The sequence below is a fragment of the Doryrhamphus excisus genome, chromosome 22, assembly GCF_030265055.1.
Source record: "Doryrhamphus excisus isolate RoL2022-K1 chromosome 22, RoL_Dexc_1.0, whole genome shotgun sequence".
In the NCBI taxonomy this organism is placed as follows: Eukaryota; Metazoa; Chordata; class Actinopteri; order Syngnathiformes; family Syngnathidae; genus Doryrhamphus; species Doryrhamphus excisus.
Genome location: NC_080487.1, coordinates 10,062,501 through 10,090,000, shown reverse-complemented (window position 1 = coordinate 10,090,000; position 27,500 = coordinate 10,062,501). Strand labels below are relative to the sequence as shown.

Here is a 27,500-nt window from a genome sequence, read left to right as displayed (position 1 = left end):
TCCTCAGAGAGTTCTTTGCCATGAGGTGCCATGTTAAACTTCCAGTGACCAGTATGAGAGAGTGTGAGAGTGATAAAACCAAATTTAACACACATGCTCCCCATTCAGACCTGAGACCTTGTAACACTAATGGGTCACATGACACTGGGGAAAGAAAATGGCTAATTGGGCCCAATTTGGACATTTTCGCTTAGGGGTGTATTCACTTTTGTTGCCTGCAGTTTAGACATTAAGGTCTGTGTATTGAGTTATTTTGAGGGGACAGTAAATTTACACTGTTATACAAGCTGTACACTGACTACTTTACATTGTAGCAAAGTTTCATTTCTTCAGTGTTGTCCCATGAAAAGATATAATAAAATATTTGCAGAAATGTGAGGGGTGTACTCACTTTTGTGACATACTATATATATACATATATACACATATATACACACACACATATATATATATACATATACATATATACATACATATATACATATATACATACACATACATATATACATACACATACATACATACATATATACACATACATACATACATACACACACACACACATATATATATAGTACATATACATGTATGTATGTGTATATATATATACACACACACACACACACACACATATATAGTACATATACATGTATGTATCTGTGTGTGTGTGTGTGTGTGTATGTATATATATATATATATATATATACACATATATACACACACACACACACACACACAGATACATACATATATGTATGTATGTATAGAAAAAATATATGTAAATATATATATTATGTATGCAATAATATAATATATATATTATTACACACACATACATATATATACACATATATATAGCCCCAGTATATAAGTGTTTACATTTTGGAGCTATATGGCACAATGTATTGTTTTTGGAACGACGCCTTAAAAAAATAAGATATAAAACAATGTAAAACGGTTTAGAGCCGTTTATATTTTTTATGTATATATCTGGATAAAGGTCATGGTACCATGGTACCAAGATTTCAGTCATATTATGAATAGGATATTGCAAGCAGCATTTATATATAAAAATAACAGTTTCACCATTGAATAATGAATAAGACCGCACACATAGTTCATGGTGTATTTATGTGGACAGAACAGTACCTGAGTTCACAGATCACACCCCCCCAGTCCCCCTCCACTCCCCTAGCATCCACACAGATACACAAAGCATTGAAAGAGAAGAACATTTCAAAAATGATATGCAGGATACTAAATCTAGAAAAAGTCTGACTATGTAAGTGTTACATCCAAGTGCACATACACATAAGAAATGTATGGAAGGAAAAAGCGTACAAAACCCTTTCCTGGAAGTGCATAAAAATCTATACCCGATACAAAACACGTCATGTAACACCTGTTTCAATTATGCAAACACAAAACTAAAAGTAACAGACTTTTTTTTTACTTTTTTTTTTAGCTTATTTTGCAGGTTCTTTGAAACTACACACAACTATTTACATTTACAAAAGTACAAAAAGTGAATGTTTAAAAAAAAAAAAAATCCACCTGTGCAAAAGCGTCTACCAGAAATTAATTTTTCCATACGAGAGTCGCATACGGAAAAATTAAAAGTTGTTTTTTTTTGGGGGGGGGGGCACTTTGATGTAATTTTGTCAACAGGCTAAAACCAACCCATGTATCTCAAAAGTGAAAGTGATTTGTTTTATAGATGACAAAGCATATTCTAATTAGTGTTATTAATCTTAATATTGCGGCACGGCGGTCGAGTGGTTAGCGCGCAGACCTCACAGCTAGGAGACCAGGGTTCAATTCCACCCTCAGCCATCTCTGTGTGGAGTTTGCATGTTCTCCCCGTGCATGCGTGGGTTTTCCAAAAACATGCTAGGTTAATTAGCGACTCCAAATTGTCCATAGGTATGAATGTGAGTGTGAATGGTTGTTTGTCTATATGTGCCCTGTGATTGGCTGGCTGGCGACCAGTCCAGGGTGTACCCCGCCTCTCGCCCGAAGACAGCTGGGATAGGCTCCAGCACTCCCCCCCGCGACCCTCGTGAGGAAAAGCGGTAGAAAATGAATGAATGAATCTTAACCTTTTCACGTCACATCATGCTCAGTTTTGTTATTTTTTGCAAATAAAAAGCAAGTTGTGGGCTGGACATGGCCCCCGGGCTGCATCTAGGACACCCCTGGGTTAGGTAGTCAACTCGAACTATAAACACCATTAAAATGAATCAACATGAGGACATGTTTACTTTCTTTCTCCCCCCCACTCTCTAAAACACAAAGTGTTTCAAGCAGGAAAGCTATTGGGTAAGGACGCTACCCACAGTTTCCCTTCAGGCTGGCATACTCAAACAGGAAATGAAACGAACCTAATTCATTTGTCAAGCTTTGTACATCAACGGTGTGAGGTCAAAACAAACAGGAAAAGGAAACGCATTTAAATAACCTTTTGACACAAAAAAAAAAATGCCTGCAGCCTATCTGCCACACTTGGTCTTAAGTAAATCTTTGGATTACACAACATAAAAAACACAACTTTGGATTGTTTACTTTCATTATTATGATTTTTTTTTATATAAACATTTTAGATTTAGCTTTTCTAAATTAAAGCACTAAGAAACTCATGTAGAATTATTATTATTTTACAAGGAATCATCATGTGCGCAGCCTTCACCAGAAGAGGCGGTGCTAAGAGGATCGACCTTGTTGCAGGTACGTGATCCTCCATGGCTGGACACAGCCAGGCTACAGAACAGCAGGTCCATGGAAGGGAGGAGGGGGTTAAGGAGGCTGACCGGGCAGAAGGCGGAGCCCCCACGGGGAGTAAAGTTTACCTTATTGGGGTCTGGGCAGGAGGAGACGACCACCACTGGCTTGGGTAGGTTGGAGGTACTGGAAAAGAGCAGAGAAAGATGTGGCATTAAAATGGGTAGAAATAAAAATACATATTTGATCAGTAATTAAAAAAGAAAAAAAAAGTTTAATTTTACATCATTTCAGACAATAGCCACGTATACATGGACCCAAATATTCCAATTCCATTCGGGTTATTTACTCAAACGGAAAGAATGTAACCTTTGTATACACCTCATTCCGAAAGAAAAGTGCCAATCCGAATGAATATATAATCGGATTCCCAGGGGTGGAATATTCCCTGGGAATATTTGGCCCTCAGGACACTAGTTTGAGGCCCCCGCCTTGATATGAAAGTTTAATGTTAGTGTGGCCCGCACAAGTTTGATATGGATGCTGTATGGTATCATGTACCCAGAAAAAAATTATTACGTTTGATTAATGTTCATGTTAAAGGTTAAATAACTGTTAATAGTTATCCTCCCTATCCGTGTGGAAGTGGTAAGTTTTTGGCTATTTAAGGTTAAAGGAAATAACTTGAAGGCTACCGTTTAGGTCGCTAGCTCTCTAGTTTGCGAGTTAGCATGTGTCTCAAGACCCTGCAGTTGCGCAATATGTTGTAAATAAAAAGAGTATAAATGTGACTATAGTCGTGTTTTGTCATGTCTACAGGGCTCTAATAATGCTTTGTTCATTTTAATCTGAAAAAAAATCATTTGTCATTTTGTGGTTTCTTAAGTTTTTATTATTTGCCATTTTATTATTATTATATTTATTTATTTATTACTGATTGATTGATTTTCTTTATTCTTGATTTGTTTAAAAAAAATAAGATATTTGAGAACAGTGGAATGTTTTATCAGAGCTTTTATTGTAGAAAATCGGAACCAAAGCACTGAAAAAGTTTGTATATTTTTCTGTTTTTAATAAATGTGTTGGGGTTTTTTTGGGAAAACCTGATGCGGCCCAGCCTTGCCCAGACCCTAGCTCCAGTGGCCCCCAAGTAAATTGAGTTTGAGACCCCCTGATGTATACCATTGCTTTCGGAAAGGTCATTCGGAAAGGGAAAAACTCCTCATGTAAACGTGGCTAATGATAGTAACTATGTGCTGCCATCTTGCAAAACCTTTGGTTTGTGCTGCATTGGTGGAGAAAACTGTCCAACTTGGGGGATGGTCATTTCGTGGTTGATTAAGGCCTATTGTGTGTGAGTGTGTGTAGTATGGAGGGTGGGAGGGAGGGAGGGGCTTTCTTTGTCATTGTTGTCTTTTTAATTGTGGTAATTGTTTTTAATTCTGTAAAGCACTTTGTGTTGCATGTCCTTGCAGGAAAAGTGCTCTACAAATAAAGTTGATTTGATTAGTCCAAAAAAATTGAAAGACAAATCATATGCGGTATTCTGGGTCACAGGAAACCCAAGTGAAGGACATGAAGGTTAACCTCACCAAGTCCAGTATGAGTCACATTAATGCTAATGGTTTTTTAACAGAGCTTCATAGTCCAAATAGGTGCATCCCAATTACAGCATTGTTAGCTAGCTCATAGTAACTCTTGTTATAATCCACAGAAAAGGGAAAGAAATGTGTGTTCATGTTTCACATAACGATTATGAATGATGAGCGAACCCCCCCCCCCCCCCCAAAAAAAAGTGCAGTTCCCCTTTAAAAACGATATGATCTGAAACGATTAAGTAACTTTTAACCAAAAGTTCAACCAGACTGATTGAAATAAATACCTGGAAACTGGACAAGTTTCCTACATTCCCGAATAAATTAATTCTGAATATAAACCGCTACATTTAATCGATATTACATGTCTGTCACATTTTAAAATATGTGGCTTTCGTGACTTTCTTCCCAACTCCAACGCTATTGCATATGATGAAAACAAACCTGGTCTCCTCCCAGACTCTGATCTTTTCACAACCCTCAGGAGGTTCTCTCTGGAAACTGCAGCTCTTGTTGGGTCCAGGCGAGGATGAGATAAGCAGATTCAGCGAGAGGTCGGCGTCACTCGGGGATGAAACTGGGAACAGGACACCCAAACCCCGTTGTAGTTGCAGCGACATGGTTTCATTTTTAATCAAAATACGGCAGCCGGTTTTGGATCGAACCTTGATGCAAATCCACTGAGGTGTCTTCAGACGTGGAGCATGGTGAAGACGAGGCGGAAGACAGCGACGGAGGCGTCATGGAGGCCGGGTCGCTCTGAGAGCCGCTGCTGCAGCTCTGAGGCGGGACGGGAGCGCGACGTCCATCTGGAACCTCCAGAAACTGGAAAAAGGACAGGAAGTAATGGAATTGAGGAGCGTATTTTGGAGATGTTGAACCACACAGAAAGCGTGTGGTGGTACCTGGTGCTGCTGATGTGCCGGCTGACAGATGAACATGCCCTCGAGCTCCTGGTTGAGGCCTTCCACGCTACGACGCAGACGAGGCGGGACCAGCGTGGACAGGGGAGTCAGTGGGATGGGAATGGGCTGAGTCTTATGACGTAAACAAACAAAGTTACTCCTGAGAGGTGTATTATAATGCATGGGGGGGGGGGGGGGGGGGCACAAATTCTATGACATATGAAGAGTGCATACTTTGTTGTGTTGAAAACGAAACTAAACTATGCAACAGCTGCGTGATGGTTGTGTCCTTCCTGTTGCCTCAGCGTTTGAGCCCTTTCATTTCCTGTCCACAGCAGCGCCATTTAACCACTTCGATGACAGCAAACACGACCACACACACTTTCTTTTTTATTCATATGCTCCTCGCTAGCTTCAGTGCTACACATGCTAACTGCTAACCGCAGCATGTGTGTTTATTTCTTGCCATGTATTATCAAATGTGTCAATGACTAACCTGCTCAAAGCTCAACAAATGACCAGCAACGTCACCTATAATCTTATCAGATACAAAAAAATAGTATCCATTAGGGGTGTCACGAGATCTCATGTCCCAAAATCTCACAAGACTAAATAAAACATGACGACAAATCCGTCTCATGGGAACAAGGCAACCAGAAACCAAAGCAGACCCAACTATAGCATTGCTGCTACAAATCATAATAAATACTGTTATAAATTCCCTCATTGTTAATGTAATGTTTAGTACAGGCACTGCAGGGCAACTAAGGGGTCCTCGATAGGACCACAGCTAGCCATTCGGTACGACAGAAGGCTTGCTCTCGTACTGTATATGTAATGGTAATGGTTTTATTTCATTTGAACATGCATCAGATTACAATTGAATGCATCCCATAATCAGTTCACAGTTCCACATGTCCAAAAGGAGTAGGAAGAAGCAAAGCTTATTAAATCCTACCCCTCCATCTGGTACTTTTACAATCAGTAACTGTTACATTTGTTCACTTCCTGCTTTCCTAATATAGTTTAAGTTATTTTTTATTTTTAATTGTTTTTTTTATTTTTATTTATTTATGGGTTTTTTTGTATTTATTTTTAGTAATTTTTTAATCTTATTAAATCCTTCCCCTCCATCTGGTACTTTTACAATCAGTAACTGTTACATTTGTTCACTTCCTGCTTTCCTAATGTAATTTATTTTTAAAAAAATCATTTTTTTAATTTAATTTTTTTTAACATTTTTAAAAAATTAAATTAAATTAAATTAAAAATTTTAATTTTTGTCACGTACCGAAGTACGAGGTGATATGAGCATCCAATGACATAATGGGTACCATAGTAAGTGTCAATATAGTGATATATATATAGCACATCATGACTGGTTCAAGACTCTTCATCCTTGTATTTAGCAAACATCAACTGCTTGTATTGTTTCTTGAATTGGCTCATCGTTGTGCATTGTTTGAGGGTCTTACTCAATCCATTCCATAGTTTGATTCCACATACTGAAATGCTATGGCTTTTTAACGTAGTCCTAGCATAGAAGTGTTTCAGATTTTGTTCTATGGTGGAGTCATGAACACTAACTTTAACTGAGACCTGCAGTTCTTTGGATGGGGTCTTTTGTGACCTCTTCGATGAGTCGGCCCTGCGTTCTTAGGGTAATTTTGGTTGGCCGGCCACTTCTGGGAAGTTTTACCACTGTTCCATGTTTTTGTAATTTGTGGATAAATGCTCTCACTATGGGGCGGAACAGTGGTCTAGTGGTTAGCACGCAGACCTCACAGCTAGGAGACCCGAGTTCAATCCCACCCTCAGTGTGTGGAGTTTGCATGTGCATCCATGGGTTTTCTCCGGGTACTCCGGTTTCCTCCCACATTCCAAAAACATGCTAGGTTAATTGGCGACTCCAAATTGTCCATAGGTATGAATGTGAGTGTGAATGGTTGTTTGTCTATATGTGCCCTGTGATTGGCTGGCCACCAGTCCAGGGTGTACCCCGCCTCATGCCCGAAGACAGCTGGGATAGGCTCCAGCACCCCCGCGACCCTTGTGAGGAAAAGCAGTAGAAAATGAATGAATGAATGAATGCTCTCACTGTGGTTTGCTAGAGTCCCAAAGCTTTAGAAATGGCTTGGATATGGGGGCTTGGACACAGGGTCATTTAGGTTTGTATTGTTTTTACTGCCTTTTTTTCCCTCCCCGCCCCTCCTTTTTCTATAAAAGATGTTGAGGATTTACAGATTTTTATTAAAATTTTTATTTTTAATTCATAAATCTATTTTTTAAATCACTGACATGGTTGCCCCTATTTGTACATGTGTTCATGTGTTGTGTTTGTGTGAATTAAATTATGTATAGAAAATAGAAATTATGTATAGAAAATAGAAAAGGTAATACTCTTCAAAACAGGTCGCCCCATAAGTCCCCGGATTGGTTGCCTGCACCCATCTGGGACATACATATATGTTTGTAGGGCGGAGATGGGGTTTAATATGTCTGATGAAGGTACCCAAACGTTACCTAAATAAATTAATGAATGAGAGCAACACAGTGTGCGGGAACTTCTTTTTGAACACTGCCTTAATAATGAAATAAAAATATTTTTTTTTATTTAAAAACAGATTCAGTTGTGTGTTGACTAATATTTAAATTTGTTTGATGATTTGAAACATTTAAGTGTGACAAACATGTAAACAAAACCACTTCTTCAAACCGCTGCATGTATACAGTATGTATAGCAGAGTGAAGGATCACCTGAGCGGTTCCTAGGCCACACATCCCGAGAGGGAAGCCACACTGGCGGTCTTTGTCGCGTCCCCCTGAGACGGCAGGTTTGCCACGCTGCTGCAGCTGTTGTTTTAGTTTGGCGATCTGCAACAAACAAAGCAAGAAGGTTATCTTCACGTCCTTCGGTTGGCAACTCTTACCCACATGTGACATTTTCACATAGTAATTTAGGACTACTATAAAATGTGTTGCGTAAATAAACAAAGAGCCACTGACTTCCTGGAGATGCTCAGCACTGCCCCATGATGCCGAGCGTTTGTGGTGGTTGTTAGTGGTGATGTCGCTACGGCTCAAGTCATCGCCGTCCCTCCTGCTCTGTGTTCTGTCTGACCAGGAGTTTGGGGTCTGGGGATTGGTGACATTTCATTTCTTTAGGTACATTTGCACAAAATCTGCCTTTACAGTGTATTATTGTGTGCACTAAACATTCATTCATTTTCTACCGCTTATCCTCACAAGGGTCGATGGGGGTGCTGGAGCCTATCCCAGCTGTCTTCGGGCGAGAGGCGGGGTACACCCTGGACTGGTCGCCAGCCAGCCAATCACAGGGCACATATAGACAAACAACCATTCACACTCACATTCATACCACTTACTGAGTCTTTTGAGCTTGCATAGTAGTTGGTTAATATTCTGCATCATACATTGGTAGTGTATTGTCTGGTTGATGCGGCATAATACTCTTACTGTAGTAATGTAGATATATATGCAGTATATGTATTTACATTCCAGCAGCCATTTTTATTCATTCATTCATTCATTTTCACGAGTGTCGCGGGGATGCTGGAGCCTATCCCAGCTGTCTTCAGGCGAGATACACCCTGGACTGGTGGCCAGCCAATCACAGGGCACATATAGACAAACAACCATTCACACTCACATTCATACCTATGGACAATTTGGAGTCGCTAATTAACCTAGCATGTTTTTGGAATGTGGGAGGAAACCGGAGTACCCGGAGAAAACCCACGCATGCACGGGGAGAACATGCAAACTCCACACAGAGATGGCCGAGGGTGGAATTGAACTCGGGTCGCCTAGCTGTGTGGCCTGCGTGCAAACCACTTGTCCACCATGCAGCCTGGCTATAGACTGCTGTTTATTTATTTTCTTGAATGAGACTTTTCCATTCATAGCTCTACAAATGGTTTATTCATTTATAATCAACTCCGATACCGATAAAATTAGAAAGTGGGATTTAGTAGTAGTCTGGAAGTCCTCAAGAGCGCTTGGGAGTGTGACCAATCACAGTGTGATTGTGCCCGGAGGTGGACCGTGGGTGGATTAAATTAAAAGAAACCGTTTTTGGAAATCCAAGGAAATACAGCTGGAATAGGTGCAGATGCTGGGAGCTCTTGAAAGCTTTCTGTGCGGGTTATTGTGTAGCTGCTCTATAGGAGTCCACAACTCAATTCATTCATTTATTTTCTACCGCTTTTCCTCACAAGGGTCACGGGGGTGCTGGAGCGTATCCCAGCTGTCTTCAGGCGAGAGGCGGGGTACACCCTGGACTGGTGGCCAGCCAATCACAGGGCACATATAGACAAACAACCATTCACACTCACATTCATACCTATGGACAATTTGGAGTCGCCAATTAACCTAGCATGTTTTTGGAATGTGGGAGGAAACCGGAGTACCCGGAGAAAACCCACGCATGCACGGGGAGAACATGCAAACTCCACACAGAGATGGCAGAGGGTGGAATTGAACCCTGGTCTCCTAGCTGTGAGGTCTGCACGCTAACCACTGGTCCGCCGTGCAGCCCGTTTTTAAAAATGAAACGGAGAAAAGTGTTCGAACCTGGAGGCGTACCACGTCATTGAAGATTATGGGAAGTAACAGAAGTGCAACAAAGCAAGAAGGAAGTTTGCATGCAGAGAGGATGAGTGCAGCTGAATGTTCTCGCTCATGTTCAAGGCCACCAAATGTGAAAGTTGACCTGACCTGAGTGGATTTGTCCTTGCGACACAAGCTGCCTTCTGGTTCTTTAGGCCAGTGGCCCTGCAGGTAGGGGCCGATGATTGCGTCCAGAGACATGGTCCTCCTCATACCAGGGCTCAGCTGCTCCGGTTTGCTCTTCCTCTGTGCCACTGTGGTACAAAAATTGTGTAAACATTCACACAAACGTTACATTGCGACCTATAGTTATAATTATAGGTTACTGTAATTATGATTATATATCGTAGTTATGATTGGAAGATACACAAAACAGTCAAACAAAACAATGTCTTGAAGAATATGATTCAAAAGTTAACAGAACGGATACGAGTTGATGGTAAAAAGGTAACGCTAACCATAGAAACATAAAAGGAACATCAGAAAAATCATAGTAGTCATATTCTTTGACTTTTTTTTTCTCCTCAAAAAGAGAAGAAATATGATTTCAGGGAAGAACAAAATCTGAAACACTTATACGTATGCTAGGACTACGTTAAAAAGCCATAGCATTTCAGTATGTGGAATCAAACTATGGAATGGATTGAGTAAGACCCTCAAACAATGCACAACGATGAGCCAATTCAAGAAACAATACAAGCAGTTGATGTTTGCTAAATACAAGGATGAAGAGTCTTGAACCAGTCATGATGTGCTATATATATATCACTATATTGACACTTACTATGGTACCCATTATGTCATTGGATGCTCATATCACCTCATACTTCGGTACGTGACAAAAATTACATTATCTTACGTTTTTTTAATTAAATTTTATTTAAAAAAATGTAAACATTAAATTATATTATATTAAATTATATTATTATAAAAAACTATATTAGGAAAGCAGGAAGTGAACAAATGTAACAGTTATTGATTGTAAAAGTACCATATATATCACTATATTGACACTTACTATGGTACCCATTATGTCATTGGATGGTCATATCACCTCGTACTTTGGTACGTGACAAAAATTACATTAACTCACATTTTTTAAATTAAATTTAATTTAAAAAATTAAAAATTAAATTATATTATTATAAAAAACAATATTAGGAAAGCAGGAAGTGAACAAATGTAACAGTTATTGATTGTAAAAGTACCATACATATATCACTATATTGGCAGTTACTATGGTACCCGTTATGTCATTGCATGGTCATATCACCTCACACTTCGGTATGTGACAAAAATTTGAAAATTAAAATAATAAAAATTCATTAAAAAAATATATTTAAATAAATACATTAAATACAATAAAAAATAAATTGAAAAAATTATTAAACTATATTAGGAAGTGAACAAATGTAACAGTTACTGATTGTAAAAGTACCAGATGGAGGGGTAGGATTTAATAAGCATTGTCCAGTCATGATGTGCTCATATATATATATATTAAGATTAAGATTAAGATATGCCTTTATTCTTCCCTCAGTGGGGAAATTTGTATTGCACAGCAGCAAGAGTACAGAGTCAGTTAAGCAGTACAAAATACACAATATAGAAAAATAAACAATATAAACGACCCAAGTATTAACAAAAATCAACAGTTTATATATATATATATAAATTTGGTAATGGTAATGGTTTTATTTCATTTGAACATGCATCAGATTACAATTGAATGCATCACATAATCAGTTCACAGTTCCACATGTCTGTGAACTGTGAACTGATTATGCGATGCATTCAATTGCAATCTGATGCATGTTCAAATGAAATAAAACCATTACCATTACCAAATTTGTCCAAAGTAGGGCAGACATGGGCACATGTAGGACTGTAGGCCGAACATCTCAGTTCATTAAACATAACTTATTTCACATATTATGTAATATATTTCATATATTTTGACAAAATGACAGGTGTGAGGGTCAATACCTGACTTCCCATCCCTGCCTTTGGCTCGGTGCTTGCTGGCCAGCTGATAGGGGATGATCGCCTTGAGGGGCTGCGGGCCCACAACAGCTCCGTTCCGGCCTGACATGCCTGCAAGGGTCTGCGTTGGACCGGCTATGGTGGCTATGATGGTGCCGCAGGTCGGTGATGGAGAAGAGGGGGGCGCTGTGCAAAAGCAATGCAAAGCTTCCTTCAATCTTCGGGGGGAAAAAATCGATGCAAATTCAAGCTCGAGTCACTAAAGAGACATTTTCCACGAGTGGATAAGAGCCGTCGTGGGTGTTGAGATGTTATTTCAGTCTCGTCATGAGGTTTCGTCCACTTTTCTTGTCGCCTTTTGTGGCGAAGTTAGCAGCCTAGCAAGCAAACTTTCTTTGTGAGGTGAAGAAGATGGTCCTAGCTTGCTACTACTGCTGCTGCTGCTACTGCTGGCCAACAAGGAAGTAGCTCAACCTTCTTACAAAAGGCAGCGTCAATTCTTCTCTTCAGCGTCTTCTAATTTCTAACTCATAGGAAAAAAGTTTGGTTTTGTTTGTGGCGACCTACAAAAAGTTACGAAGTGTTTTTTTTTCTCTCCCCCTCTGACTCCAAACACCACCGCCACGCTGGTGTGGGTTTAATTATCGTAGGGGCGGAACTTACTTCATGAACCTTACTTCCCATTGGTTGGGAGAATTTGAAAGTGCCTTCCTATTGGGTGATTTTCCACAAATCAATCAAACTAAGTTTGTTCTCTACGCCCACTATTTTATATCTCTTGTTTATATTTTTTGACAGGAAGTGAAAGCAATAATCAATAACAAAATGAACTAATACTTATAATGTTTAATTTAAAGGCTGTGTGTGAGTAGAAGAGTATCTGGGTGGATTGTTTTCGGGTGGTGTGCATTGTATGAGATAAATGCCAGGACTCTCTGCAAAAAGGGAGTGCCAATGGTGGGGACTGTGAAAGGAGGCAGAGATAACATGTTCTGCCCTTTTATTAAACACATCCCTGACCATGAAGGAACTCAATAACCCCAAAATTGACTGTAAATGTGCACCTACAGTATCCATATGGGACAGGCCCAGATAACAACCATGGTTGTTATCCTATATAGAGTAGTGGAGGTGGAAATAACCAAAGCCAAACTAACACAACACAGTGAACCAAAGACATGAAATATGCATTAAAAAAGGCAAGCTATGTAAAAGTTGTAAAAGATATGTTTTTAATCATTTTTTAAAAATACATATTTAAAAAATTAAAATTAAAATTAAAATTAAAATTTAGAGAGATACAATGTTAAAAAAATAAAAATAAAAATAAAAATAAAAATAAAAATAAAAATAAAAATAAAAATAAAAAATAAAAATAAAAATAAAAATAAAAATAAAAATAAAAATAAAAATAAAAATAAAAATAAAAATAAAAATAAAAATAAAAATAAAAATAAAAATAAAAATAAAAATAAAAATAAAAATAAACTCCTAAATTTACATTGCAAATGCATAATTAGGTTAAAAAAAACATACATAAGTCGCACTGGAGTATAAGTCGCATTTTTTGTGGGTAATTTATTTTACAAACTACTTGACCAAAACAGACATTACATTCTCTTGGAAGGCAAGTTGTAACATTAATAAAAGAATAGAGAACAAATGAAAATAAAAATAAAAATTAGAGAGATACAATGTTTGTGGAAAAAATGCAAATAAACTGCATTAATATTATTATTACCGTATTTTCTGGACTATAAGTCGCTCCGGACTATAAGTCGCACAAGGCCAAAAATGCATAATTAGGTAAATACATAATTCTTTAATAAAAGAATATAGAACAGGCTGAATAGGTGTGAGATATGCTAACACAATGGTTATTCAGCTACATGAAAAATAAACATTTTTGTGGAAAAAATACAAACAAATTGTATTAATATTATTATTACCGTATTTTCTGGACTATAAGTCGCACAAGGCCAATAATGCATAATTAGGTAGAAAAAAACATACATAAGTCGCACTGGAGTATAAGTCGCACAAGGCCAAAAATGCATAATTAGGTAAAAAAAAAAAAAAAAGCATACATAAGTCGCATCGGAGTATGAGTCGCATTTTTTGTGGGTAATTTATTTTCCAAACTACAACTTGACCAAAACAGACATGACGTCATCTTGGAATGCAAGTTCTAACATTAATAAAAGAATAGAGAACAGGCTGAATAGATGTAAGATATAATAACACAATAATAACACAATGGTTATTCAGCTACATGAAAAATAAACATGAACAGAAAAGGTGTCCAGTGTTTATGTAACATAAACAGTTTTATGTAAACGACTTATAGTGCAAAAAATACTGTAATACTAATTGTATTGTATGTGTGTCAGACCCAGCCCCAAAATGGCAGTATTTTTATCTCTTATTTGTCCACATCTTTTTCTCTGCAGTTATCTTCTCAGTCAAAGCTCTCCTATATACAGTAACAGGAGCGCTCTACACTGTTTAAGAACTTACTCCTATTGAAAGATCTTCAAAAAGACAGGAACAATGCTGTATTTTAAGCTTCTGCCAAAAAAAAAATGATATGGCAAAATCCTTTATATGACAATAATCACTGCAAAAACAGTAATCACAGACCCTCTATGCACAAATGGAGTATTATGCTGTTTTTGAGGACCTACTGCAGCAGCTCTAATGCTTTTAGGAAGTCAGTCAACACTCTTACTGAACACATTTGTTCAGAAAAAAGGCAGGTTTATTGCATTTAAATACGTCAAGACAGCCCATAATAGCTCTCACTGCAACAACTACAGGACTACATGATGCTGAGTCGTTAAATAAATTAATAATGATATAATTCCATTAAAAAAAAGAGCAGGTGAAACAATGAGGACACCAATGGCCATCTAGTCATTTCAGTTATCAACTTATTGCCACCCCCTATGTGAGTAATGGTCTCTCCTTGGTCACCCCGGTGAAAAATGTCTATGGACATTGACAATGTAAACATTCATCCAGCATAGCCACAATGCACCATGTATTAGTGTGCAATTCATTTGTTTACACTAATGAATTGCATACTAATTGCATGCTCATATGCAGTAATCCTAAACTAAACTCTCAAAAATGTGTTTTTGTTTGACATCATTGCAGTACTTTATCAGTTTGACCAGTTCATCTATCCTGCGCTGCTACTATTATGTCAGGATAAAGAGATTAAGTGGAAAGATGATAACATGGACATTGAAGACACATGTATGATAATGAGAGGCAGTACAATAGCTTTTTGGACTCGCTTTCACAGACAAAGACATGTTTGGAGTGAAGAAAGAAAGAGGTGACAAAAGAGGAGCGTCCATTCAGATAATAATGGAGGTTTTTTTTGTGTTTTCTTTCAAGCTGTATTGTCTGTAAAGTGTTGGCTTTGACGCCCCCTAGCTGGGAGAGAGTGCAGGACTGTTGTCAGTGCTGATGTTCACCAGGCACTCACTGGACTTGAGGCTTGAGAGAGACTTGCAGCTTGGAAAGGAACCCAAGGAGCCACAAAGTCCCATGAGGGAGGGTGTGTAGGCCTTTTCTGCATACATGGAAGGACAAGTTTTAGATGTTTTTTTTTGGTTTTTTTCCAAAAAGAGAAGAGCGGTGTGGCATTGTGGTTCACCTGTGCACCAGGCCCCTCCGTTCTGCTTCCCCTCCGTCCTTGGGGGATCTGAATCCAGGCTGATCTCTACTGACAGCAGCTCTGTGCTGGGAAAACTCCTTCTGAAAAGCAAAAACAATATAAAGTCCATTTTCTATGCCACTATAGTCTATACTCACAGGGGTATTTTGGAGTCTATATTTCAAATAAATAATAATAATAATAATAAATCAAATGAATGATCTCAAATTGCAACAGTTACAATAGAAGAATAAAAATTAACAGCAAGTGTCACAATAACACAATAAGAACATCCAAAATAAGTAAAGTAGTGGAGGTGGAAATGACCAAAGCCAAACAGTGAACTAAAGACATTTTCCAAAAATATATGTTTTTAATCCTTTTAAAAAAATACATATTTAAAATAAAAATAAAAATAAAAATAAAAATCTCCTAAATTTACATATAGAGAGATACAAGGTTTGTGGAAAAAATACAAAAAAACTGCATTAATATTATTATTACCGTATTTTCTGGACTATAAATTGCTTCGTAGTATAAGTCGCACAAGGCCAAAAATGCATAATTAGGTTTAAAAAAAAAACATACAACACAGTGCACCAAAGCCATTAAATATGCATTAAATTAGGCAAGCTATGTAAACGTTTTTCTAAAAAGATATGTTTTTAATCCTTTTTTAAAAATACATATTCAAAATAAATAAAAATAAAAATAAAAATAAAAATAAAAATAAAAATAAAAATAAAAATAAAAATAAAAATAAAAATAAAAATAAAAATAAAAATAAAAATAAAAATAAAAATAAAAATAAAAAAATATTTACATTTAGAGAGATACAATGTTTGTGGAAAAAATGCAAATAAACTGTATTAACATTATTTTTACCATATTTTCTGGACTATAAATTGCTCCGGAGTATAAGTCGCACAAGGCCAAAAATGCATAATTAGGTAAAAAAAACAAACATACATAAGTCGCACTGGAGTATAAGTCGCATTTTTTGTGGGTAATTTATTTTCCAAACTACTTGACCAAAACAGACATTACGTCCTCTTGGAATGCAAGTTCTAACATTAATAAAAGAATATAGAACAGGCTGAATAGATGTAAGATATGCTAACATAATGGTTATTCAGCTACACTAAAAATAAACATGAACAGAAAAGGTGTCCAGTTTTTTCATTTATAAGTCACTCTGGAGTATAAGTCGCAGGAACAGCCAACCTATGAAAAAAAGTGTGACTTAAAGTTATTATATTGGGTTAATTATTGGATTGATTTTTACTATATCACTACTGACAAAAAAACATAAATAAATAAATAAAAATACATTCAGTACATAAGACATGAGAGTATTTTTGTTTTGTTATGCCATGATAGCAAACCTGCGGAAGAGCTTGACATCATCCTGGCTGCTGTAGGGTTCAAGTAGAGGCCATTGGTTCACTAAGGGGATGGTTAGGTCTTTGGCCAAGTGGCTGGTGTCACATGGAATCAAACTTGTCCTGTCAAACACGGACGGGGTACATGCCATAGAACACCCTGATGTATACAGTATATGGGGGAAAAATGTACGTGAAGTTCCCGTGGACTCACAGTTGCTCCTGCAGTTCCAGGACGACGTCTTCCAGCTCCTTCTTCTCCTGCTGGCTCTGGCCGTGGAGCGCTTCCAGGTGGGCTTTGAGCCTCTTGTTCTCCGCCTCGGTGTTCTTCAGCTGGGACTCACGCAGACGCACCAACTCCTCTAAGTAACTCTGACAAACCAACACACATTGTTGTATATGTAGCTGTACATAGGTAGTATTATGAATACCTGAATGCTTTAATTTACACTGTCATGTAGTACTATAGAGTGTGCATACTGGGAGCGGATTACAAATTACAAGCTAACCCATGTCTGGAGTTGCTAACCGCCTTTTCCCACTACAGTAAGTGGTCTAGCCGAGTTTTTTCAACACGGGTATTCGCACAAAAAACATGCAATGACCACATATGTACTACCAATGTTGTTGTTGAGAACCTATGTTACCACTCTTTGAGTTCATACATGGTAAGTCAGGGGGTTCCAAAGTGTAGCTACCAGCAGTAGCTCTACAAATGGTTTATTCATTTATAATCAACTCCTATACCGATAAAATTAGAAAGTGGGATTTAGTAGTAGTCTGGAAGTCCTCAAGAGCGCTTGGGAGTGTGACCAATCACAGTGTGATTGTGCCCGGAGGTGTACCGTGGGTGGATTAAATTAAAGGAGACTGTTTTTGGAAATCCAAGGAAATACAGCTGGAATAGGTGCAGATGCTGGGAGCTCTTGAAAGCTTTCTGTGCGGGTTATTGTGTAGCTGCTCTGTAGGAGTCCACAACTCAATACATTCATTCATTCATTTTCTATTGCTCATTCTCACGAGGGACGCGGGGGTGCTGGAGCCTATCCCAGCTGTCTTCGGGCAAGAGGCGGGGTACACCCTGGACTGGTGGCCAGCCAAACACAGGGCACATATAGACAAACAACCATTCACACTCACATTCATACCTATGGACAATTTGGAGTCGCTAATTAACCTAGCATGTTTTTGGAATGTGGGAGGAAACCGGAGTACCCGGAGAAAACCCACGTATGCACGGGAAGAACATGCAAACTCCACACAGAGATGGCCGAGGGTGGAATTGAACCCGGGTCTCCTAACTGTGATGTCTGTGTGCGAACCACTCAAGCCGTTTTTGTTGTCATGTCATAATAGCTAACCGTACGACCGCCGTGCAGCCCCTGTTTTATTTATATAATATATAACATATCTTGAGCTCACACTCACATTTGAGTATCACCAATTAACTATGGAGTTAATTAACCATTGGAGTCACCAATTAACCTAGCATGTTTTTGGAATGTGGGAGGAAACCGGAGTACCCAGAGAAAACTCACGCATGCACGCGGAGGACATGCAAACTCCACACATAGATGGCAGAGGGTGGAATCGAACTGGTGTCTCCTAGCTGTGAGGCTTGCACGCTAAACACTCGAACACCGTGCAGCCCAACTCAATAGAAAAGGCTAAAAATGAGCATAATAGGTCGGCTATTCGCAAGCACAAACCTTCTGCGCGTTGACAATCTTGAACCTCTGCTCCATCTTGCGACACTTGGTGCTCCAGCTCTCCTCGTCGGGGACTAGGGGGACGTACGGATGCTCGGGGGCACTGTCATCACTCGTGCTGCTGTCAACACTCCGTCTGTCGTCGTCATCGTCGCTCAGGTAATCGTAGCTGTTTGACGGATGCAGAGTTGTTTTACATTTTTTTTTATATTGTCCCTGATATAAGGATAAAAACATACCTTTGTGTAAATTTCAAATATGGAGTGTAGTCAACAACTGCAGAGGATTTGCCATCCAAGGCTTCCCCTTTAAGACAGAAACTGTAAAAAGAGATGAAACAAATATAAAAAAGGTAAATATATTAATAACTTTAAAATGTCTGCAATGAAGATCACCTAAAGTCTATAGCTCCGAGGCCTATTAGCATCCCAGTTAGCACGGTAGCTTCTTCCCTTAGCATGATGGAGCCCTCTGCGTAGAACCGCCTGTAAATGGAGAAAATAATATATAAGTATGGTATTACTGCACAAAACAGCATACTTTGACCTCTAACCTTGTGGTCCTAATGTCCCTCAATGCAGTTGAGACATATTCCGACAATCTCTTCTCCATCAGAGCAACTCTCATCCAGGCTCGGCCCTAAGAGTAAAATTAATGGTTTTAGTTTGTTCAATTGAAGTAATAATTCAATATACTGGAAAAATAAATGTCCCATGCCGCCATGAAATAAAAATGACACAAATTGTTCTATGTCCTGGCTTACTTTAGCTCGTGAGGGGCTGATATTTTCCATGCTCTCGATGCTGGGAATGCAGCTGTTGGGCACTTTGGCACAAGCCATTCGGATGAAGTCCCAGAAACTTCTCTGGCCATCGAACCAGCTTCCACCGCCTAAAATGTCATATACACACATTTCTCAATACAAAAAAGCTTAGAGTAGCAGTAACACTATAACAGTATAACAGTACAAGACAATACATCTTCATAAAGACACATTTAGTACAGAGTAGGCCTATCATGGTAATCAATAAATCAATTCATTTATTCATTTTCTACCGCTTTTCCTCACGAGGGTCGCAGGGGATGCTGGAGCCTATCCCAGCTGTCTTCGGGCGAAAGGCGGGGTAGTGATATCTCGGACTGGTGGCCAGCCAATCACAGGGCACATATACACAAACAACCATTCACACTCACATTCATACCTATGGACAATTTGGAGTCGCCAATTAACCTAGCATGTTTTTGGAATGTGGGAGGAAACCGGAGTACCCGGAGAAAACCCACACATGCACGGGGAGAACATGCAAACTCCACACAGAGATGGCCGAGGGTGGAATTGAACCCTGGTCTCCCTAGCTGTGAGGTTTGCACGCTAACTCGATCACCGTGCAGCCCTAAATCAATTATAAATACTAATAAATCAATTCGTGTTTCTGTTTTCTTTTTTTTATTATTTTTCAACCACTGTCGAGTGGTTAGTGCGCAGACTCACAGCTAGGAGACCAGGGTTCAATTCCCCGTGCATGCGTGGGTTTTCTCCGGGTACTCCGGTTTTCTCCCAGGTTACCTTTAAAGCGGTGGCTGAGGATGTGCTCCAAAATGGCTGCAAAATTGATGAACTCCTCTGATGAGTCATCAATGGGCTCGGCCGTGTATTTCTCCAAGAGAGTCTTCACCGAAAATCTATAGGGGAGGGACAGGAAGAGAAGTTGCTGATGTCACCACATGATGGATGAAGATCTCAGTCATGTTTTACTGGACAGGTCAATAACAAAATGACTCTGGCATGACTCATTTTGATAGGAACAGCACTTACTGTAGGGATGCGGTCTTCTGAGCATCACAGAATGAAGTATAGATGATGCTTTTGTGAATTTGAGTCACTGTTTTGAATTCCTACAAGACAGTGTTTATCCCATCGTGTGTCAGCTAGCTAGCACTCATTGTTCCAATGGCATCAATGTCCCATTCTTTACAAAACATACACAACAGGCACTCAATTGTTTGCTCTTTTACCATTAAAATAAACTGTTGGTAAGTATTTTAGCCATATTAGAAAATACACAACCCACATATGTTAAAATGTTACGTTAGTTCAATTGTTCGTATTTTAACCCACATTACTTCCGGTTTTTTATTCTTCTGTTGAAATCGGCTTCAGAGCTAGTTGAACTCACTATCGCCCTCTGTGGTAATAATTGTTATTACAGGCTGATTTATTACATTAAAAAGCGGCGATGTAAAAAATCTCTATACCACTGCAAACTACCATAAAGCTAAAAATACATAATTATTATGTATCATTTAAAGGCACATAGTTTTATTTGGATTTAAGGGCCTTTCCGCGACTTTAGAGCTCAGTTAGATTCACTGTCGCCCCCTGGTGTGTACACGTGGCATTGATTCAATTCAATCTATTTATTTATATTACGAAAGAACAATAACTACAGTTATCTCATGGTTGTTTACACATGGAGGTAATATTCATAAATGAAAAAACAAAACCAACTGAAACCCCACATGAGCAAGCACTTGGCTACGGAGGCAAGGAAAAAGGGCAGTACGGACTGGTTTATTAACAAAACAACAACAACAACGCTTAATTATGCAATGTATTTACGCACCACTGCAAATTACAACCCCTAAATTAATATCTGAGAGGACTAAAATGAGTTAAATGTCTACATACTCCTATTTTGCCTCTGAATCCTTGAGGTGCCAGTCGGTCCTTGCCCCAGGAAGGGTGTCGTCATGGCAACCATCAGTTCCGTATGTAAATGGCAGATGAGAGTGCTAAACTCAAAATGTGTGTTGTCTTTTTATTATTATATGTTGTTTTATGTCTTATTTATGCCAGCACAAGCCCTCATATTAGGGATTTAACATGATGATGTCATCTAAGGTCAGGAGTGAACCGCGAACACAAACACAATACACAAATAAATACACATATCATGCACTGAATGAGATGTAGATATATATTTAGATTAAAACTGACCTGCACACGGTGATGAGGTTCTTCCTCTCTACAGCTACGTTCCGAGAAGACGCTTTTTTCGACACATCACCCATGGCCACACAGACGGGCTCCATCCGACCGCCAGAGGACCCCTCCCTGCCTGCCACCTGCCCTCCTCCACCTCCTTCTCATTCACACACTAAAGTGGAACAAAGTGTTGCGCACACTTTGAGTCGTTGCCACAAAGAAAGATGCAACCCGAACACAGACGTTGCGTCTCTATTGTTTTTTTATCACCAACAGACAGAACGAACGCCGCTATCCTTCTCTTCCTGGTTCGCCCGGCTTCAATCTCTGACGTCATCACGACGCGACTCGACCTACTAGCGAGCTAGCATGCAAAATTAAGTTTTAAGTAAACCATTTAGAGCTTTAACGAGTTTATTTTAATAAATATGTAAGATGTGTGACTTTAACTATAATTGTACCATTTGTGACAATACCTAGCTTTTACTTTATGGTCAAATATGGACAAAATTAACGTCAAGGGTGGCATCAGTATCGATACTAGCGTGATGAGATAGCTAATTTTCAGTTAGCTTAAAGTTCTTGTCACAAACGTGTGCTTTTTGTTGTTGTGTTGCAATTACAATCATTATCGACATTCTAAAAGCAAAATCACAATTTTTTTGCAACACTGTACCTGTGTTAGGCTGCACGGTGGATGAGTGGTTAGTGCTTAGACCTCACAGCTAGGAGATCAGGGTTCAATCCCACCAACTGCCATCTCTGTGTGGAGTTTGCATGTTCTCCCCGTGCATGCGTGGGTTTTCTCCGGGTACTCCGGTTTCCTCCCACATTCCAAAAACATGCTAGGTTATTTTAATTATATTAAAAAATCAGCTATTAGATTTGTTTTTTTAATACATATTTTGTATTAATGGAAAATAAGTTATTTGTGGTCATTAAAAAAACATATTTTACTAAATAAAACTAAAAAACAATTTTTTTTTAAATAAATATTTTGTATTAATGGATTCATGGAAATTTTTGTTGTTATTTAAACAAAACATTAAATTAAATCGTGGCTGAAATTGAGGCCTCACAGCTAAGAGACCGAAGTTCGATTCCACCCTCGGCCATCTCTGTGTGGAGTTTGCATGTTCTCCCCGTGCATGCGTGGGTTTTCTCTGGGTACTCCGGTTTCCTCCCACATTCCAAAAACATGCTAGGTTAATTGGCGACTCCAAATTGTCCATAGGTATGAATGTGAGTGTGAATGGTTGTTTGTCTATATGTGCCCTGTGATTGGCTGCCTGGCGACCAGTCCAGGGTGTACCCCGCCTCTAAAACTACTTCATGAAATGACAGCTTATATAGTTATTATAGACAGTTATTATAATGCAGTGTAAAGCAAACCACAATCACGATAACACAGTCGGAAATATGAATATGATTATTGCATGTTCCTAATGTTGTGACCAGTGCATCCAAATAGAACACACAACTGTGAGTGCCAATTCTGCAGGTCTGAGTCCCTTCCTGCAGTGTGTGAAATTCATGACGGTGCTGTGAGATGATAAAGTCTCAGAGGAAGGCGGCCATGTCTGGCTTTTGCAGCAGCAGCAGCAGCAGCAGCTTAAGGCCTGTCAGGACTGATGAATGAACAGAGACGAGGTTACCAGTCAAGCAAGCACCCAACCCGTCTAGACCTGTCTGACCACAGCCTGCTGTGAGGAATAATCACATTTTGGATTGTGAGCTTAGTATAACAATAATTTAACGAGGAATTGTCCGCAATTAAAGCTCCTTGTTTGTGTCTGCTGAGTATAATCACATCAAATGATGGATGGAAATGTAGACCATAATTTGCACTACTGCTAACAACAATGTTATACAAACTGATAAAAACATGACTTGAACATTAATATGATACATCTTTCACTTCTCTACCCCAAATATTAAATAAGTTACAGCAGATTTTATACCGGAAAATAGTGCCTTTGGTCTCCATTGCTTTAACATTGAGTCAAAACAAAAGCTGTGATCGACCCACAGAACTTGACAAGTATAACCATACTACAAAATATGTAACTTGGGATATTAAAATCAGTTTTAAAAGTCAACATAGCAGCCATTTACATTGCTTTTATAATATAATAAAAGCACGTAGCAATGTTACAAAATCCACATACGGACGTCCTTAAAAATATTTTTTTTTTCATATGATATCGGATGTATTTTCATTTGTAGTCGTATTGGTTAGGTAGATTACTTCATCTTCAATTTCATATGGATTGATGCTATGGAAGAAGATAAAAGTTATAGGGAAAATTTATTTAATATCTATCTGCAGATTAAATTGTATAAAATTGAATTGGCTGTCCTCTTGGATATTATTTTTTTTTCTTGTTTCTTTGTTTCATTTTTAATTAAAAACTTATGCAGTTTCTGGATTGGTTATATTTTGTAAATGTCTTCGTAGTTTTGGGGGAATTTATTTTTATTTATTTTGTATTTTTATGTTTTTTTATTAGAATATTATGCATATTTTTAAGTTATTGTATTGGACCTCTTTTTTGTTTTAAAATGTTTTCTGATTTATTTTTTCTTGTCTTTTTTTATAACATATTTAGTTCAGTTTTTTTTTGTTCCATTTTAAATTCATAACTTATTTATAACAGTTTCTGAATTAGATATATTTTGTAAATGTCTTCCTATTTTTGGGGAATTTATTTTTATTTATTTTGTATTTTTATGCTTTTTTATTAGAATATTATGCATATTTTAAAGTTCTTGCATTATATAAATGTTTTCCGATTTAATTTTTTTCTTGTCTTTTTTATAACATATTTTTAGTTTAGTTTAGTTTGTTTTTTTCTTGTTTTTTTGTTCCATTTTAAATTAATAACTTATTTATTTCTGAATTAGATATATTTTGTAAATGTCTTCCTTTTTGGGGGGGAATTTATTTTTATTTATTTTGTATTTTCATGTTTTTTTATTAGAATATTATGCATATTTTTAAGTTATATTGTATTGGACCTCTTATTTGTTTTAAAATGTTTTCCGTTTTTTTTATTCTTGTCTTTTTTTATAACATATTTAGTTTGAAACTGTTAGACAAAAAATTGACTTTTTATCCATTTTTATTTTGTTTTAATAATTTATTTCTTGTTTTTTTTCTAAAAAATTTGAATTGCATTTGAATTTATTTGTATTTTTAATGTTTTTTTATTTGAATATTATGCATATTTTAAAGTTCTTGTATTAGATCTCTTTTTTGTTTTAAAATGTTTTCTGATTTTATTTTTTTCTTGTCTTTTTTATAACATATTTAGTTTGAAACAGATCTATTTTTATTTTATTTTAATAATTTTTTTCTTGTTTTTTTTATTTTTTTCTAATTTTTTTTCACTTTCTATTTTTCCTATTTTTTATTTTCAAAGTCTCTTGTGTTGTATCTACTTTCTTATTATGATGAAGATTACAAAACACAAGATTGATGCTTGACCTCCAAAAGTTCATGGCAACATTCTTACAGGGCGGTCTCCAGCTCTTTAACGGAAAAGGTGCTATCGGCATCACCTTCTGCTGGAATCTCTGTTGGAACTCCACAGCATTTATTCTCCTCGTGTTTTTTACCACCTCTCGCATGCCTTGCAAAGACCCCTCCAGATTCGTGCCCTCCTCCTTGCCCCCTTGCTGCCATCTCCTGCTGGAGACCCGATGTCTCACAATAGCTGAGCGTGTATCCGGGCAGACTACTCTGTGCGTAGAGGGGGGCGTGGCGCGGTAGTCTGGACACCGCGCCGGCACCGCCGTTGAGGGGAAACGCTCTGGGATGTGCGGCGGACATGCAGACGCTGTGGGTGGTGGTGTGAGACATCATGCCGCCGTAATAACAACTCCCTCCGCCATTGCTGCTGGTTATCCTTGCTTTTTGTTTGAGGTCCAATGCTAAGCTTCGTCTTAGCCACGCCTTCTTTACCTCCGCTTGCACCTTAAAAACATAATTCTCTTTTAAATTAGCATTGATGTTGTCACGGAAACATCACAGCATTACCTCGCCGTTGCAGAAACAGTAGATAAAAGCCACAAAGAAGCCCTGGAATCATAAAACTGAGAATAAGCATCCAAAATTTGGGAGCAAAATAACACATTTTAGTGTCAAACCTGTGATGAATTGAAAAACATCTCGTAGTGCATCTGAACCTGCCACAGCAGCCCAGACACTTCAGTGTAAGGAAGAGCCATGAAGACCATGTAATGGACTCCAAATAAGGGCATGAGCACCAGCGTTGACTTGAGGAGCTTCCTGTAGAATAAAGGTGACAGTTAGTGTTTTTTTTAATGTCAAATTAGTGTTTGTTTTTTTAAAAGTTTTTTTAATGTCCGATTGGTTACCTGTATTGCTGCCGAGGATCCAGTTTGCCAGTGTTGGTCTCCCACAGTTTGGAGGCGAGAACGCGTATAATGTTGACAAAGAGAAGGAAATTCACCTGCACAGGAAGAAACGTACACTCAATAAATCAATGTTAATATAGCTTCACTGGCCACTTCATTAGGTACACAATCCAATATTTTCCATAATAAATGTCACACTCGGAAGCATCTAACGTAATGTTTTGATCACAAAATCTTAGTATTATAATATTAGTATCTAATATCGGAATAATCAAAAAAAAACCTGGCTCTCAGTATTGTGCAAACTACAACAACAAAAATGATATAAATACTATTGTGACCAAAACTAATTAGAACTGAATCACACAAGGCAATAAAATAATGTATCTTGTTTAATATTTTTTTGGGTATTTTGATATTTTTCAAAATTTGCAAAAAATAATTATTTTCTAAATTTATGTGTGTATTATTATTACAATATTATAATTATCAACAATATTATTACTATTTTTAAAATATGTTTTCCCTCTATTTTTCATGAACAGCTTACTTCCCTCAACCACCACACTCTATACATGGACAATTGAAAAATACCTATAAACATTTAATAATATTAATTTTTGGATATTTTGACATTTTTCCAAATTAATTTGCAACAAATAATTATTTTCTAAATGTATGTGTGTATTATTATTACAATATTATAATTATCAACAATATTATTACTATTTTTAAAATATGTTTTCCCTCTATTTTTCATGAACAACTTACTTCCCTCTACTACCACACACCATACATGGACAATTGCAAAATACCTATAAACATTTAATAATATTAATTTTTGGATATTTTGATATTTTTCAAAATTAATTTGCAACAAATAATTATTTTTTAAATTTCTGTGTGTATTATTATTACCATATTATAATTATCAACAATATTATTACTATTTTTAAAATATGTTTTCCCTCTATTTTTCATGAACAACTTACTTCCCTCTACTACCACACACTATACATGGACAATTGAAAAATACCTATAAACATTTAATAATAAATTTTTTTCTAAACTTTTTTTTTCTAAAAATTAATTTGCAGCACATAATTATTTTCTAAATTTATGTGTGTATTATTATTACAATATTATAATTATCAACAATACTATTAATATTTTAAAAATACGTTTTTCCTCTATTTTTCATGAACAACTTACTTCCCCCAGCCACCACACACTATACATGGTCAATTGAAAAATACCTATAAATATTTAATAATAATTTTTTTTCTATTTTTTTTTCTAAAAATTAATTTGCAGCACATAATTATTTTCTAAATGTATGTGTGTATTATTATTATTACAATATTATAATTATCAACAATATTATTAATATTTTAAAAATATGTTTTTCCTCTATTTTTCATGAAAAACTTACTTCCCCCAGCCACCACACACTATACATGGACAATTGAAAAATACCTATAAACATTTAAATAATAAAAAAAAATCTATTTTTTTTTCTAAAAATTAATTTGCAGCACATCATTATTTT

The 27,500-nt window shown here is 37.3% G+C and overlaps 3 protein-coding genes across 4 annotated transcripts in view; all 3 read right to left on the bottom strand.

Moving 5' to 3' along the window:
- Positions 1-1,154: 1,154 nt before the first annotated feature.
- Positions 1,155-12,495, bottom strand: LOC131109575 (protein FAM117A-like). Its single transcript, XM_058061736.1, has 8 exons — positions 11,834-12,495; positions 9,956-10,101; positions 8,225-8,353; positions 7,976-8,092; positions 5,219-5,350; positions 4,979-5,138; positions 4,758-4,890; positions 1,155-2,904 (listed from the first exon to the last, which is right to left on the bottom strand). Exons 1-8 carry the CDS (start codon positions 11,937-11,939, stop codon positions 2,655-2,657), a joined length of 1,173 nt encoding a protein of 390 aa, XP_057917719.1. The 5' UTR covers positions 11,940-12,495; the 3' UTR covers positions 1,155-2,654.
- A 1,273-nt stretch (positions 12,496-13,768) lies between these two features.
- Positions 13,769-21,877, bottom strand: rundc3ab (RUN domain containing 3Ab). 2 transcript variants are annotated; one of them, XM_058061602.1, is made up of 11 exons: positions 21,584-21,877; positions 20,153-20,268; positions 19,349-19,476; positions 19,139-19,224; positions 18,981-19,070; positions 18,825-18,905; positions 18,586-18,754; positions 17,091-17,248; positions 16,880-16,999; positions 15,495-15,592; positions 13,769-15,410 (listed from the first exon to the last, which is right to left on the bottom strand). In XM_058061602.1, the coding sequence occupies exons 1-11, from the start codon at positions 21,676-21,678 to the stop codon at positions 15,268-15,270; spliced, it is 1,284 nt and encodes a 427-aa protein (XP_057917585.1). In that variant the 5' UTR covers positions 21,679-21,877; the 3' UTR covers positions 13,769-15,267. The 2 variants fall into 2 exon arrangements, with proteins under 2 accessions (XP_057917585.1, XP_057917584.1); XM_058061601.1 differs by having other exon boundaries at positions 13,775-15,410; positions 15,495-15,595.
- Positions 21,878-25,082: 3,205 nt separating this feature from the next.
- pth3r (parathyroid hormone 3 receptor) overlaps positions 25,083-27,500 on the bottom strand; it is a 12,324-nt gene continuing 9,906 nt past the window's right edge. Inside the window, exons 10-13 of the mRNA XM_058062661.1 lie at positions 25,952-26,046; positions 25,721-25,862; positions 25,611-25,652; positions 25,083-25,547 (exon numbers count right to left, since the gene is read on the bottom strand). Of these exons, the coding sequence (XP_057918644.1) occupies positions 25,083-25,547; positions 25,611-25,652; positions 25,721-25,862; positions 25,952-26,046 (744 nt within the window). The remainder of the gene's footprint in view (positions 25,548-25,610; positions 25,653-25,720; positions 25,863-25,951; positions 26,047-27,500) is intronic.